Source organism: Tachyglossus aculeatus, chromosome 14 (assembly GCF_015852505.1).
Source record: "Tachyglossus aculeatus isolate mTacAcu1 chromosome 14, mTacAcu1.pri, whole genome shotgun sequence".
NCBI lineage: Eukaryota > Metazoa > Chordata > Mammalia > Monotremata > Tachyglossidae > Tachyglossus > Tachyglossus aculeatus.
The window spans coordinates 18,580,927-18,595,414 of record NC_052079.1 but is presented as its reverse complement, the minus strand read 5'-3'; the positions used below and the strand labels follow the sequence as shown (position 1 = coordinate 18,595,414).

General features: G+C 45.2%; 1 protein-coding gene across 1 annotated transcript; it reads left to right on the top strand.

Annotated features, from left to right (window-relative positions):
• The first annotated feature begins 1,411 nt into the window (after positions 1–1,411).
• On the top strand, positions 1,412–12,603 carry HAUS3 (HAUS augmin like complex subunit 3). Its single transcript, XM_038756125.1, has 5 exons — positions 1,412–1,503; positions 5,935–6,967; positions 8,948–9,387; positions 11,110–11,338; positions 12,028–12,603. Exons 2-5 carry the CDS (start codon positions 6,077–6,079, stop codon positions 12,259–12,261), a joined length of 1,794 nt encoding a protein of 597 aa, XP_038612053.1. The 5' UTR covers positions 1,412–1,503; positions 5,935–6,076; the 3' UTR covers positions 12,262–12,603.
• The last annotated feature ends 1,885 nt before the right edge of the window (positions 12,604–14,488 follow it).

Sequence of the window (14,488 nt, the reverse complement as noted above, 5' to 3'; positions counted from 1 at the left end):
ATTCTATTTATTTTATTTTGTTAATATGTTTTGTTTTGTTGTCTGTCACCCCCTTTTAGACTGTGAGCCTGCTGTTGGGTAGGGACCGTCTCTATATGTTACCAACTTGTACTTCCCAAGCGCTTAGTACAGTGCTCTGCACACAGTAAGCGCTCAATAAATACGATTGAATGAATGTATCGATGAAGGAATTACTAGCGCGGCTCGGTGGAAAGAGCACGGGCTTTGGAGTCAGAGGTTATGGGTTCAAATTCCGATCCGCCACATGTCTGCTGTGTGACCTTGGGCAAGTCACTTAACTTCTCTGAGCCTCAGTTCCCTCATCTGTAAAATGAGGATTAAGACTGTGAGCTCCACGTGGAACAACCTGATCACCTCGTATCCCCCCCAGCGCTTAGAACGGTGCTTTGCACATCGTAAGCGCTTAACAAATACCATCAGTATTATTATTAGCGTGGCTCAGTGGAAAGAGCCTGGGCTTTGGAGTCAGTGGTCATGTGTTCAAATCCCGGCTCCGCCACTTGTCAGCTGGGTGACTTTGGGCAAGTCACTTCACTTCTCTGGGCCTCAGTGACCTCATCTGTAAAATGGGGATTCATTCATTCAATCGTATTGAGCGCTTACTGTGTTCAGAGCACTGTACTAGGCGCTTGGGAAGTCCAAGTTGGCAACATCTAGAGACGGTCCCTACCCAACAGCGGGCTCACAGTCTAAAAGGGGGTGACAGACAACCAAACGAAACATATTAACAAAATAAAAGAAATAGAATAAATATGAAGCAGCGTGACTCAGTGGAAAGAGCACGGGCTTTGGAGTCAGGGATCATAGGTTCGAATGCCAAATGTCTGCTGTGTGACCTTGGGTGAGTCCCTTAACTTCTCTGAGCCTCAGCTCCCTCATCTGTAAAACGGGGGTGAAGACTGTGAGCCCCACATGGGACAACCTCATTACCTCGTTTCCCCTCCCCAGCGCTTAGAACAGTGCTTTGCACATAGTAAGGGCTTAACAAATGCCATTATTCTTATGTACAAGTAAAATAAATAGAGTAATATGAGGACTCTGAGCCCCCCGTGGGACAACCTGATCACCTTGTAACCTCCCCAGCGCTTAGAACAGGGCTTTGCACGTAGTAAGCGCTTAATAAAAGCTATTATTTTTATTAGGGGGCAGGCTGCACGGCTCTGCCTCAGTGCGCAGGCGCACGCCCCCCTCTCACCCTCCCCGTTACTGCGCAGGCGCCCGGCCCTCCGTCACTGCGCAGGCGCCCGGTCCTCCGTCACTGCGCAGGCGCCCGGGCCCACCCTCACTGCGCAGGCGCCCGGTCCTCCGTCACTGCGCAGGCGTGCCGCCCCCACCCGAAGGGGGCCCCGGAAGTGACGTCACGCGGGCAGCAGCCGCTCCATCCGGGGCTTTCGCTGAGGAGACGGCGACGGCCTAAGGGAAATGGCGGCCGGCGGGGCCTTGCTCCACAGCTACGCGGAGGCGGTGCAGGCGTCTAAACAGGTGCTTACGGCCCCAACCTCTCCCCCCTCAGGGAAAGTTAATGATATTAATCATGATATGATAATAATAATCGTATCAGAACATAATTCATAATAATGCATAACACAAACATAACAATAATAATAATAATTGTATCAGAGCAGGGCTCTGCACATAGTAAGCGCTTCATAAATGCCATTATTATTATTATTATTATTATTATGCGCTATTGGTTGCTTGTGTGCCCCGACCCCCCTTCCCCTCAGCTCGTTGGGGACAGGAAATGAATGCGTCTGTTGATGATGATGATGATGGCATTTGTTAGGCGCTCACTATGTGCCAAGCACTGTTCTAAGCGCCGGGTTGCGTAGAGGTTCCTCACCCCCCCCCCCTTACTTTCATTCATTCATTCATTCGTATTTATACGAATATATGTTGCCAATTTGTACTTCCCAAGCGCTCAGTACAGTGCTCTGCACACAGTAAGCGCTCAATAAATACGGTTGATGATGATGATGATGATTTATTGAGCGCTTACAGCTCCCCCTCCTTCCTCTCTCCATCCCCCCCACCCGCCTTGCCTCCTTCCCTTCCCCACAGGACCTGTATATATGTGTATATGTTTGTACATATTTATTATTCTATTTATTTGTATATATCTTGTATATATATATCTTGTATATATATCTTATATATATAGCTTGTATATATCTATTCTATTTATTTTATTTTGTTAATATGTTTGGTTTTGTTCCCTGTCTCCCCCTTCTAGACTGTGAGCCCACTGTTGGGTAGGGACCGTCTCTATAGGTAGCCAACTTGTACTTCCCAAGCGCTTAGCATAGTGCTCTGCACACAGTAAGCGCTCAATAAATATGATTGATTGATTCATTCATTCGTATTTATTGAGCGCTTACAGCTCCCTCTCCTTCCCCTCTCCATCCCCCCCGCCTTGCCTCCTTCCCTTCCCCACAGCACCTGTATATATGTATATATGTTTGTACATATTTATTATTCTATTTATTTTACTTGTATATATCTATTCTATTTATTTTATTTTGTTAACATGTTTGGTTTTGTTCTGTGTCTCCCCTTTCTAGACCGTGAGCCCACTGTTGGGTAGGGACTGTCTCTAGATGTTGCCAGCTTGTACTTCCCAAGCGCTTAGTCCAGTGCTCTGCACACAGTAAGCGCTCAATAAATACGATTGATTGATTGATTCATTCATTCATTCGTATTTATTGAGAGCTTACATCTCCCCCTCCTTCCCCTCTCCATCCCCCCGCCTTGCCTCCTTCCCTTCCCCACAGCACCTGTATATATGTTTGTACGGATTTATTACTCTATTTATTTTACTTGTATATATCTATTGTATTTATTTTATTTTGTTAGTATGTTTGGTTTTGTTCTGTGTCTCCCCCTTCTAGACTGTGAGCCCACTGTTGGGTAGGGACCGTCTCTAAAGGTAGCCAGCTTGTACTTCCCAAGCGCTTAGTCCAGTGCTCTGCACACAGTAAGCGCTCAATAAATATGATTGATTGATTCATTCATTCATTCGTATTTATTGAGCGCTTACAGCTCCCCCTCCTTTCCCTCTCCATCCCCCCGCCTTGCCTTCTTCCCTTCCCCACAGCACCTGTATATATGTTTGTACGGATTTATTACTCTATTTTACTTGTGTATATTGTATTTATTTTATTTTGTTAGTATGTTTGGTTTTGTTCTGTGTCTCCCCCTTCTAGACTGTGAGCCCACTGTTGGGTAGGGACCGTCTCTAGATGTTGCCAACTTGTGCTTCCCAAGCGCTTAGTACAGTGCTCTGCACACAGTAAGCGCTCAATAAATACGATTGATTGATTGATTCCCCCTACTCACCCTGGCCTGACCAGTGAAAGCTTCTGAGGAATCAGCCTTCCTCCCCAGCTCCTAACTTTCCGGCTGGTGTGATGCAGTTGCTTTTTGTAATGGTGATAGAAATTGTAATATCTTTGAGCACTTATCATGCTTTGAGCCCTGGACTAAGTGTCAGAGTAGATGCAAGATCACTGTGTCGGACACAGTCCCTATCCTTCCTGGGGCTCACAGTCCAAGCAGGGGAGGAAGAACAGGAATTTCACACCTGTTTTATACCTGAGGAAATTGGGGCACAGAGAACTAAAGTGACTGTGAGCCCGCTGTTGGGTAGGGACCGTCTCTATATGTTGCCAACTTGTACTTCCCAAGCGCTTAGTACAGTGCTCTGCACACAGTAAGTGCTCAATAAATACGATTGATTGACTTTGTACATATTACTCTATTTATTTTACTTGTACATATCTATTCTATTCTATTTTATTTTGTTAGTATGTTTGGTTTTGTTCTCTGTCTCCCCCTTTTAGACTGTGAGCCCACTGTTGGGTAGGGACTGTCTCTAGATGTTGCCAACTTGGACTTCCCAAGCACTTAGTACAGTGCTCTGCACACAGTAAGCGCTCAATAAATACGATTGATTGATTGTCCAAGGTCACACAGCAGGCAAGTGATGGAACCAGAATTAATTCATCAGTGGTATTTATTGAACATTTACTGTATACAAACATTGTACTTAGTGTTTGGCGGAGTATAAATGATTTGAAAAACAAGATTCTTGCCCACAAATTGCCCACAGGCTTGTGGGGGACACAGATGTTAAAATAAATGATAGGGGAAATAGAGGACAAGGATGAGGACTTAAGTTCTAAGGGGACTTAGCAAGGACAGTGTTGCATTTTTTGTTTTAACCTGTGCAGTGTTGGTGAGCCCATAACGCTGTTGCCGTGAGACATCTTTGATCTTGCTTGAAATTAGAATTACTGCAGCGTCGTAGCCAGTTGATGGCCACAGATGCGAGCCCATCAGTCAGTCAGTTGTATTTACTGAGCGCTCAGTGTGCAGAGCATTGTACTGAGCACTTGGTGGGGGGTACAATATAACACTATAATGGACACATTCCCTGCCCACAGCGAGCTTACATGGATGTGTGGAGGTTGGGCTAAAAGAACCATTTCCAGGGTTGCAAATTTTGTTCAGCTTTACCCTAGAATTACCCCTGCAGTTGGCAGAAGTCATGAGGATGAGGCCCAGATTGTAAGCCTCTTAAGGGCACCAGACTATTTTACTCCAACAAGTGCTTAGTACAGTGCTCTTCGTAGTAGAGGCGCTCAGCGAAACCCCATTGAACAACTGATTAAAAACTTTACCTGCAGTTGGTCCTACAGACAGTTGTTCAGCTGTCCCCATTTCACATATCCTTCAGCGGTATTTGTCGAGCTCTTACTGTTCAGACTGTACTGAACACTTGGGAGAGTCCGGTGTGATCTTAGTTTCTTTGATATTCACATCTGGTTACCTTAATGTCTGGGAACATTGGGTGTTGCAGTTTGCAGCTGAATAGTTTCCTGGCCTTTAGAGTCTTATGGTGGGTTTCTGGATGAAAGGTGTTTTGGGCAATTATTGGGTAGCTAATAGTAGATTTTTTTTGACTTTTTAAGACGCCTTGTAGCAGAGCTTTTGGGTTGTGTGCCCTTATTCTATAGTTGTGGTATTTGCCCTTTCTCCCCTCCGTCAGCTACGGGCAGTTCTTCTTCAAAACATCCAGTTCTCTTCTAACCCAGCCTCTAGCTTCCCCTTCCGTTTGGTCAGTAGTATGCGGCATGTATGTAACATGTGTGTAGCATGTAATGCCTTAGCTTTGACTGCCCCATGCCGGCCCATCTTTGATTCAGTTGCGCATACAAGCATTTAAAATTGATACGATTACTTGTGTTTTACGAGCCTAGTGGAAAGAGCCTAGGCCTTGGTGACAGAAGGGTTCTAGTCCCGGCTCTGCCACTTGTCTGCTGTGTGACTTTGGACAAGTCACTTACTTCTCTGGGCCTGTTACCTCATCTTTTAGACTGTGAGCCCACTATTGGGTAGGGACTGTCTCTATATGTTGCCAACTTGTACTTCCCAAGCGCTTAGTACAGTGCTCTGCATACAGTAAGCGCTCAATAAATACAATTGATGATGATCTGTAAAATGGAGATTAAGCCCAAGTGGAACACGGGCAGTTGTCCAACCCGAAGAGCTTGTATCTACAGTAAGTGCATAACAAATACTTTATATAAAAAGAAGTGATAATGCCTTGTGTATATAGAGACCTTTCTGAGGAGAGCGATTTTTTATGTGAATTAGTGCATCCCCATGAAGAGAGGTGGCAGTACATTATCCCTTTTTTGGGATACTTTGGAAACAAAGAACTCTAAATGATTGGCAGTGGTAGAAACCTGTATCTGATCTCTTGGGGTAGTACAGTGAAGGAACTTGCACCGTTGACATGCGTAAAAAACACCTTATAATATTTTTGTAGATAAGTTTCAAAATCAGTGGTATATAATCCAGACTCCTTATTTAGGTCTTAATGCTTGTTTTTTTTTTTTTAATTTTTTCTAGGAAAGCTCATTGCCGTCTTAATGTCAGAAGCAAATATATACATGTTTTTTAAAGGAGCTCGGTTTTCCTCGGACTTAGATACTTTTTCTGAAACTGAAATTGTAAAAGCCAGTAGTGATCCAGAAAAGTTTTGGCCGTAGCCATGAATTGCGGAAATAAGTTTGTGGAAACTTTACACAAAATTGGTTATCCCGAGGCCGACGCTCTCAATGGAGAAGACTTCGACTGGTTGTTTGAGATGGGAGAGGATAAGTCATTTTTGGAGTGGTTCTGTGGAAACGTGAGCGAGCAGCATGTACTGTCCGAAAAAGAATTGCAGGCTTTCAGGGCCCTTCAGAAATCCGGCCGGCCCATCTTGGAAGACCAGGCTTTGGACGAAGTCCTGAAAACGTGCAAAACCTCTGACTTGCAGACGTCTGACGTAGAAGAGGTAGAGTTGGTAAAACTGGAGAAGGAGCTCCAGGCCCTGCAGCAAGTCAGATCCCTCAAACTTCAGCGACGGAATAAACTGCAGCTGCTGGCTTCGGCCAACAGCCACCGATCGCTGAGGTTAAGCGCCAAAGAGGAGGAAGCCTCCAGACACATGAAGGAGACCCGGGGACATTTGAGTTCTGCCGGTGGCAAGATCAATAACGAACTTCAAAGGCTGGTCGGGGGAGTGAAGGAGCTGATGTCATTCTTCAGCTTTTCGGAAGAAGGGGCGAGCACGCCCGTCTTTTTGTGTCAGCTTGCCTTGGAAAGCTACGTGAGCCAGCAGGAACAGAGCACAGCCGCCCTGACCTCCTATACCAGGAAGCAGTTCTTTCAAGGTATATGCGAGGTGATGGAAAATTCCAACGAGGAAAACTTCCAGCTGGTAGACTTGCACACCCAGACCGTTCAGGGCGACAGTGGCATTGGTGAGGAGATGACGCGGCTGCAGCTGGCTTACGCTTGTGCCCAGCATCAAGTAGTCTGGTTGAAAGCCAAGAATTTGAGCATCAGGTCGGGCATACAGTGGGCAGAAGAGAATCTTCACACTCTGAGTAGCAAGGTAAGGCAAGTGACGACTTCTAATAGCAAGAAGTTTCAGGTGGGACGACTTCTAATAGCAAGAGGTTTCAGGTGGGATGACGTCTAATAGCAAGAGGTTTCAGGTGGGACGACTTCTAATAGCAAGAAGTTTCAGGTGGGACGACTTCTTAATAGCAAGAAGTTTCGGGAGGGACGGCTTCCAGTAGCAAGAAGTTTCAGGTGGAAGTCACTTCATTAGCTCGGGTGTGTATTTTGAAAATCATTTTTCTTTGGGAAATGATGTTTTGCCTGAAATCTCTGATGGCAGATGAAAAATAAGACGCATCGAGCAGGCCGGATTCGTGTTTTCCTGCCTGTTCTTTCCACTCTGGTGACCTCCTCTCTAGACTGTAGGCTCCTTTTGGGCAGGGAACCTGTCTACCCATTCTGTCGTATTCTTCCAAGGGCTTAGTACAGTGCTCTGCCCACAGTAAGCGCTCAGTCAGTGCCATTGATTGATCAATCCCAACCCTTCTTTAAGTCAGTCAAGAAATGCTATTTCAAAGTCCTCATTTGGAATGCTCCTTTCCTCTCAGTGATCACTTTAGCTAGAAGGTTTAGTGAACTGCAAGCTCTGCTCATAGACTCCCCCTTACATGCAGATCTTACAAAAAGAATGGTCTCAGAATTTGCATATGAACAAGAATATTATCACTTTCTCTGAGACTTCCATTTTTTTTATGGTATTTGTTAAGCGCTTCCTATGTGCCACACACTGTCCTAAGCCCTGGGGTAGATACAAGCTAATCAGGTTGAACACAGTCCACACCCCACATGGGGCTCACAGTCCTAAATCCTCATTTCCTACAGATGAGGTAACAGGCACAGAAAAATGAAGTGACGTGCCCAGGGTCACCCGGCAGACAAGCGGCGGAGCCAGGATTAGAACCCAGGACCTTCTGACTCCCAGGCACATGGTCTATCCACTAATCCATGCTGCTGCTCTGCTTCTACTTCCTTCTGAATACCATGCATCGTTTAGTTTTTCAAAGAGAGCGGGTCACTTCAATAAAATGACACTGCCCCCTTTTTCTATAAAGAATTTTAGTGTGTATTTGCGATCTCTGCAGAATCCAAAGTCCAAGACTTGAATCAGTTAATTAAAACCCAGATAAAGGGCATTGTTGGTTGAGTGTCTCCTGGTGCAAACCACTATTTGCTTGGGGAGTAATACCCAATAATTAGATGACTTTAGGGAGTTTCTAACCCTTCGAGGTCATTTCCTTCCCCGACTGAGCCCCCTCCTTCCTCCCCACCGCCTTACCTCCTTCCCCTCCCCACAGCACCTGTATTTATATATACATAAATTACTCTATTTTACTCTATTTTATTATTACTCTATTTTACTTGTACATATTTATTCTATTTCTTTTATTTTGTTAATATGTTTTGTTTTGTTGTCTGTCTCCCCCTTCTAGACTGTGAGCCCGCTGTTGCGTAGGGATCGTCTCTATATGTTGCCACCTTGTACTTCCCAAGAGCTTAGTACAGTGCTCTGCACACAGTAAGTGCTCAATAAATACGATTGAATGAATGAATGAATTTCTTACTCTACATCTGGAAAATGGGGATTATCATCATCATCATCATCAGTCGTATTTATTGAGCGCTTACTATGTGCAGAGCACTGTACTAAGCGCTTGGGAAGTACAAATTGGCAACACATAGAGACAGTCCCTACCCAACAGTGGGCTCACAGTCTAAAAGGGGGAGACAGAGAGCAAGACCAAACATACCAACAAAATAAAATCACAGGGTTAAACCTGTGAGCCCCCGGTGGGACAACCTGATCAACTTGTAACCTCCCCAGCGCTCAGAACAGTGCTCTGCACATAGTAAGCGCTTAACAAATACCATCATCATTATTATTAGGGAAATAGGAATTGGGGAAAACTTGTAAAAACTGTTGGATTTCTAAAGCTCCCATCTGTTGTTACATTATTCTCTTTCCTTTGCGCAGACTTTCGTCAAAGAGCACCTAGAAGCCAAAATTTCTGACTTGAATGACGAGATTTCAAAACTCGAGGGGCAGATCTCCCAAAGCGGTAACAAGACTCTGCCCGACTTGATAAAGGAGGACACCCAGTCCCTGAATATGCCGGTCGTCAAAGGAGATTTTGACCTCCAGATTGCCAGACAAGACTATTATGCCTCCAGACAGGAGCTGGTGTGCTCGCAGCTGATCAAGCAGAAGGCGTCATTTGAACTCCTGCAGCTGGCTTTTGAAATCGAGTCGCGGAAGCACCGAGACATTCACCGCCAACTGGAGGGATTAGTCCAGGAGCTCCGGCACAGTAACGCAGCGCTGTCCCAGGGATCGGAAGCGCTCGCCGACACGCCACTGTCTCAATCTCCAAAGCCGAGGAGTACGATCGATTCGAAGGATATCGCTACTCAGCGGTATGTCTCATCATTCTTCCAAGATAGCCCTTTTCTTTTGTTGTCCTCTTTTCCACCCCCGCCCTTTTCCATAACTCCGTTCCCCTTTTTTCCCCCCCCTCATTTACTCTTTCCCATCGTAGCTCTCTCCTTTTGTACGCTAGTGCTGTTGAATTTTCATGCCGGTGAGGACATTTAATGTGTGTAGTGTTTATACGGGTTAATATTCAGTTTAAACGCCAGACATTTTGTTACTGGTACATTACGGGTACAGTCCTTTTAGACTGGTAGGGTACATATTTATTCTATTTATTTTATTTTGTTAATATGTTTTGTTTTGTTGTCTGTCTCCCCCTTCTAGACTGTGAGCCCGCTGTTGGGTAGGGACCGTCTCTATATGTTGCCAATTTGTACTTCCCAAGCGCTTAGTACAGTGCTCTGCACACAGTAAGCGCTCAATAAATACGATTGATGGTGATGATTGGTCATGTAAATTAATAGTATTCAGTGGTATTTGAGTGCTTACTGTGTGCAGAGCACTGTACTAAGTACTGAACTATTATTTAAAAATATTGTGTTGTTTGATTTTGGGGGGGCCTTAAAGCTCCCTCAAGACTGTAAGCTCACCGTAGAGCCGCACTCTCCCAAGTGCTTAGTACAGTGCCCTGTACCCAGGAAGTGCTCAACAAATAACATGAATTGATTACATGGTAATTGATTACCATGAATTATATTTCCTTTAGCACTTGCTAGCTTAATACTCTATTTTCACGAAACAACCCAACCCTGCTTGGGGAGCTTGCTTTTCTTCAGTGCTTTTCTTCTTTTCTTCTTCTTGCAGTGCGGGCTAAATGGAAACAGGGCTTTATTCTTTTGTCCTCACTTGCTCCCTTTATTCAACACCCCGACCCCCAGCCTCGCAGCACTTAGTCCATATTCTGTAATTGATTAATATTAATGTCTTTCTCCCACTCTAGACTGACAGCGCATTGTGGGGAGGGAATGTGTTTGCTATATTGTTGTGTTGTACTCTTGCAAGCGTTTAGTACACAGTAAGTGCTCAATTAATATCCTTGATTGATTGATACTCTTTTTCTATAGGATGAAAAAAATCGTGGATCGCATTCCACATTTTATTCATTCATTCAATCATATTTATTGAGCACTTACTGTGTGCAGAGCACTGTACTAAGCGCGTGGGAAGTACAAGTTGGAACATATAGAGACGGTCCCTACCCAACAGCGGGCTCACAGTCTAGTCACATCCTTTATTTTGATAAAGGATGATCTGGTGAACTTTACAGCAGTAACCACTGTTTCCAAACTCGGCAAATTGTCCAACAAAACGTTTTCCCTTAGTAGCTGAGAGAGGAAAAAAAAATTGTGAAGGGGGAATGAGATTCAAATGTAGCGGTTATTTAGAAGAGTGAACCCTAGCTGAGAAGTAGCACCGTTGTGTCTCTGGAATGAACTTCACTTGGTCTGATTTTTAGACTGGAAAGTTTTTAAAGGGTAATTCAACTTGCTGGTTCTTCATTCAGTCAGGCAATTGTATTTATTGAGCACTAACTGTGTGCAGAGCACTGTACTAAGCACTTGGGGGAATACAATAAACAGATGCATTCCCTGGCCACAACAAACTTACCGTCTAGAGTTCTGATTTTTTTTCCAGCTGGTTTTGGAATCGCCTCCCTGTAAGTTTTGATTTTGATTTTTTTTTTTTTTTTTTTTTTACGTTTTTAGACTCTATCAGCTTCTGGAAGGGGAAAATAAGAAGCAGCAGCTGTTCAGAACATACGAAGGTCTGGAGGAAGTGGCTCGGAAGTTAAAGCAAGACATCTCCTCGGTGCAAGATGAGTTGACGGTGTCGGCTCAGGAGCAGGCCCTGTTTCTGGCCAAGCTGAATTCTGGTGTAGAAATGCTCTGTGAACCTTTGTACGGTGGAGGAAATCAGCTTCTGCTTAGTAGTCCGGTGAGTGCATAACCTGGCAAGCGGCCTGGCCCACCAGAGCTTTTTCGGGGTGGCCCTCTCTAATGATGATGCTAAGAATAATAATAATGGTACTCGTGAAGTGCTTACCAGGTGCCAAGCACCATTCTGAGTGCTGGGATAAGTACAAGTTCATCAGGTTGGACTCAGTCCCTGTCCCACATGGGGCTCACCGTCTTAATCCCCATTTTACAGATGAGGGAACTGAGGCACCAGGAAGCCAAAGGTCACCCAGCAGACAAGCGGCAGAGTTTAGCCCTTCTGATTCCCAGGCCCACTGTTTATCCACTGAGTCTCGCTGTTTCTCTCTGCTCTTTCCCCAGAAACACGGCAGTGGGATGTAAAAGGAGATTTTTCTGCCCCTCTTGCAGCCCCTCTCGGGGCTAGGAGAAAGAATAAGCTAGAATACCCTGGATATATACAGTGTGAATCCTCCCTACGCGCCATTTATTTGGGGACCTGGGGGGTTAGAATTATTCAGTCTTTATCATCATCATCAATCGTATTTATTGAGCGCTTACTATGTGCAGAGCACTGGACTAAGCGCTTGGGAAGTACAAATTGGCAACATATAGAGACGGTCCCTACCCAACAGTGGGCTCACAGTCTAAAAGGGGGAGGAGATTTATCTCAGATTCAGATGCTGATCCCCTTTTTTTGCCTTTCGCCAGGAGCTCACCGAGCAGTTTCATCAAGTCGAAGCTCAGCTGACTAAGCTGAACCATCTTCTGATGGACATTCTTGCTGACGTGAAGGCCAAGAGAAGAATTCTGGAGACTGACAAGCTGCAGCAAATGGAAAGGCACTTATATATGTATTTTTTCCAAGACGAAGAACATCTGACAGACGTTGTGAAGAGTTTAGAGCATCAGTCCAGGATTAAGAGGATAGGTCTTGAAGGGTAAAGAGGAAATCATTTTGAAAGTGGAAGGTAATTTGAAGGTAGTGTTTTAACTGCTGTTATCTCTGGAGTAGAAATGTGGTCCGATAGTCACGTTACTAATTTTATATTGTAAATTTTAGGTCAGCGGAACATTTTATCCCAAGTGCCGTTCCTTAAAAGGAAATCGGATGATTTAATATTGCAGCGTCCAGACAGATAGACGTGCCTTCATTCTTTTAGACTTTTATTCCGTAGAAATGAGAAGTTGTTTCTGTAGGGGAACGCTCTCAAAACTTTGCGAGCGTACGTTTTAGCATCGTGGCGAGGGGGTCGAGTTGGAAACTAAACCACTTAAAACAACCTTGGGGAGTAACTTGTAACAAGTAACTACTTGTTAAACGCCCGTGACACTGGGAAATGAGGGAACTTGAGCAGAAGATCGAGGGGCACCGTTTTCTAACCTCTTTGCCTCTGATTTTTAATAACCTGCCTCCTGTGAAGATAGAGAATCGAAATGATTCTAAAAGACTGGTAGTCTGTGTGGACAAGAGGACAGGCTGTCTGAGAAGGTGATGGTCTTAGTCTCAGTCCTGCCTCATGCACGTTGCTTAGCTCCTCTGGGTCTCAGTTTTCTCATCTGTATTCTGGGAATACCACCCGCCTCTCCCTACCTCACAGGGATATCGGGAGGAGTAATGAGTTCATGTGAAAGTGCTTTGGAAAATCGTAAACCTCAGTCCAAACTGAAGTTATTTATTTATATTTCTCCAATAAAATCTATACGTAGCTTCTGGCGACGTGCTGTGTCCTTTCAATCGTGTGTTTGTTTCATGTTGGGTTTAGGATTTACGTGGAAAATTATAGGTAGGTGCGGGCAATAACCTGTTCAGATGCCGATGTCCGCTATTATTCAGGAAATGTCAGATCTGCCTTCAGATTTAGTGGTGACTGATGGATGCCGAAAACGGTGAGATGGATATTTTTTAAACTGAATTTTTAGCCAGTTTGAAATTTTGAATACAGGCCCGTGGAGATGAAGCCAGTGGAAGCAAAACGTGGGTGAGTTTTTTTTTTTGTTTTGTGTTTTGTGTGTGTGTGTTTGTGTGTGTATAAGAGAAAGAGAGAGAGATTGCCTTGTGTGAGAAAAGGCTAAGCTCTTAGTAAAGTTGCCAGGCCTAGGCCGAATCCTTCCATTGGCTTGAGGCTAACTGGGCTGCTGCTGTGGCTTCATTGTCTGTTCTCTGGCGGGGTTTTTTTGCTGTTATTTTACTCTAATTTTTTTGTTGCCTCCCTTTCTATTATGTTCCTTTCCAGGGCTCTGCTTTTTAACGTCGGTGTCCAAGCCGGAAGCAGGCGTTGGCCTCCCCCGGAGCCTGGGGCGAGCGACAGTAGGGGCTTGGGCTCTGCCAGTTGCATCCTCTCATCCCTGCCAGCCTCGCCCGCTCCGGGCCCCAGAGCTCAGCCGAGTGAGCGGCGGGTCGGGATGCGGGGACTCCTGGCTCCGTACTCGTTCCGCAAGACCGCACGGCTTCTCGGGACCCTCCTCACCTGGAGAGGTAAGTGCGGCCTCGAAGTTGGATTTGGCGTCTGGGGTAAATCCAGGGCTCAGAGCCGAAGAGATCGGATTTTACGGTGCTTCACTCTGCCTCCTCGGGGAAAGGTTAGGCCTCTTGATTAGGGGTGACTAGCTCTGTTCTCGCATCACTTGGCAGGGGAATTATTCGGTGGCACGATCTGCAGGCTTTTACGTAGGGCGAGTGCCAGCCTCAGCTTTTAGGCCGATGATCAGTTCACAACGTGCTGTCGATTCCAAAAAGCAGTTCGTAATCAACCGCGGGTCTTCTCATCTGTCGTCGGGCTTGAATGATCCTGAATGGATCGGCTTTTCCAAATAGTTGTCACATTTTCACTTCATGTGGCTTTGCGTGGACCCAGGATCAGAATTAATCAATCAGTCGTATTTATTGAGCGCTTCCTGTGTGCAGAGCACTGTACTAGAAGTAAGTTGGCAACATATAGAGACAGTCCCTACCCAACAGTGGGCTCACAGAAGCCCATTGTTAATTGACAGATCACTCATTACAAGCGTGTCATCTTTAGAAGAGTGGCGAGAAATCCGTGGATCATCCCCCCCCCCCACAAAATGCAGGGCTTTGTCAAAGGTAGAAAGAATTGCCAAAATTTGAGCTTCCATGTAAATACATGTTCCAAATTATGTTCCCGAACTGTCGTTTTAAAAGCGTTCTATC

What these genes read in the sequence shown, in the direction of transcription:
- HAUS3 (XM_038756125.1), top strand. Translation starts at nt 6,077, where the DNA reads ATGAATTGCGGAAATAAGTTTGTGGAAACTTTACACAAAATTGGTTAT. An exon ending in TTCACACTCTGAGTAGCAAG is followed by an intron (nt 6,968 to 8,947) that starts GTAAGGCAAGTG and finishes TCCTTTGCGCAG; the next exon opens with ACTTTCGTCAAAGAGCACCT. An exon ending in AAGGATATCGCTACTCAGCG is followed by an intron (nt 9,388 to 11,109) that starts GTATGTCTCATC and finishes TTACGTTTTTAG; the next exon opens with ACTCTATCAGCTTCTGGAAG.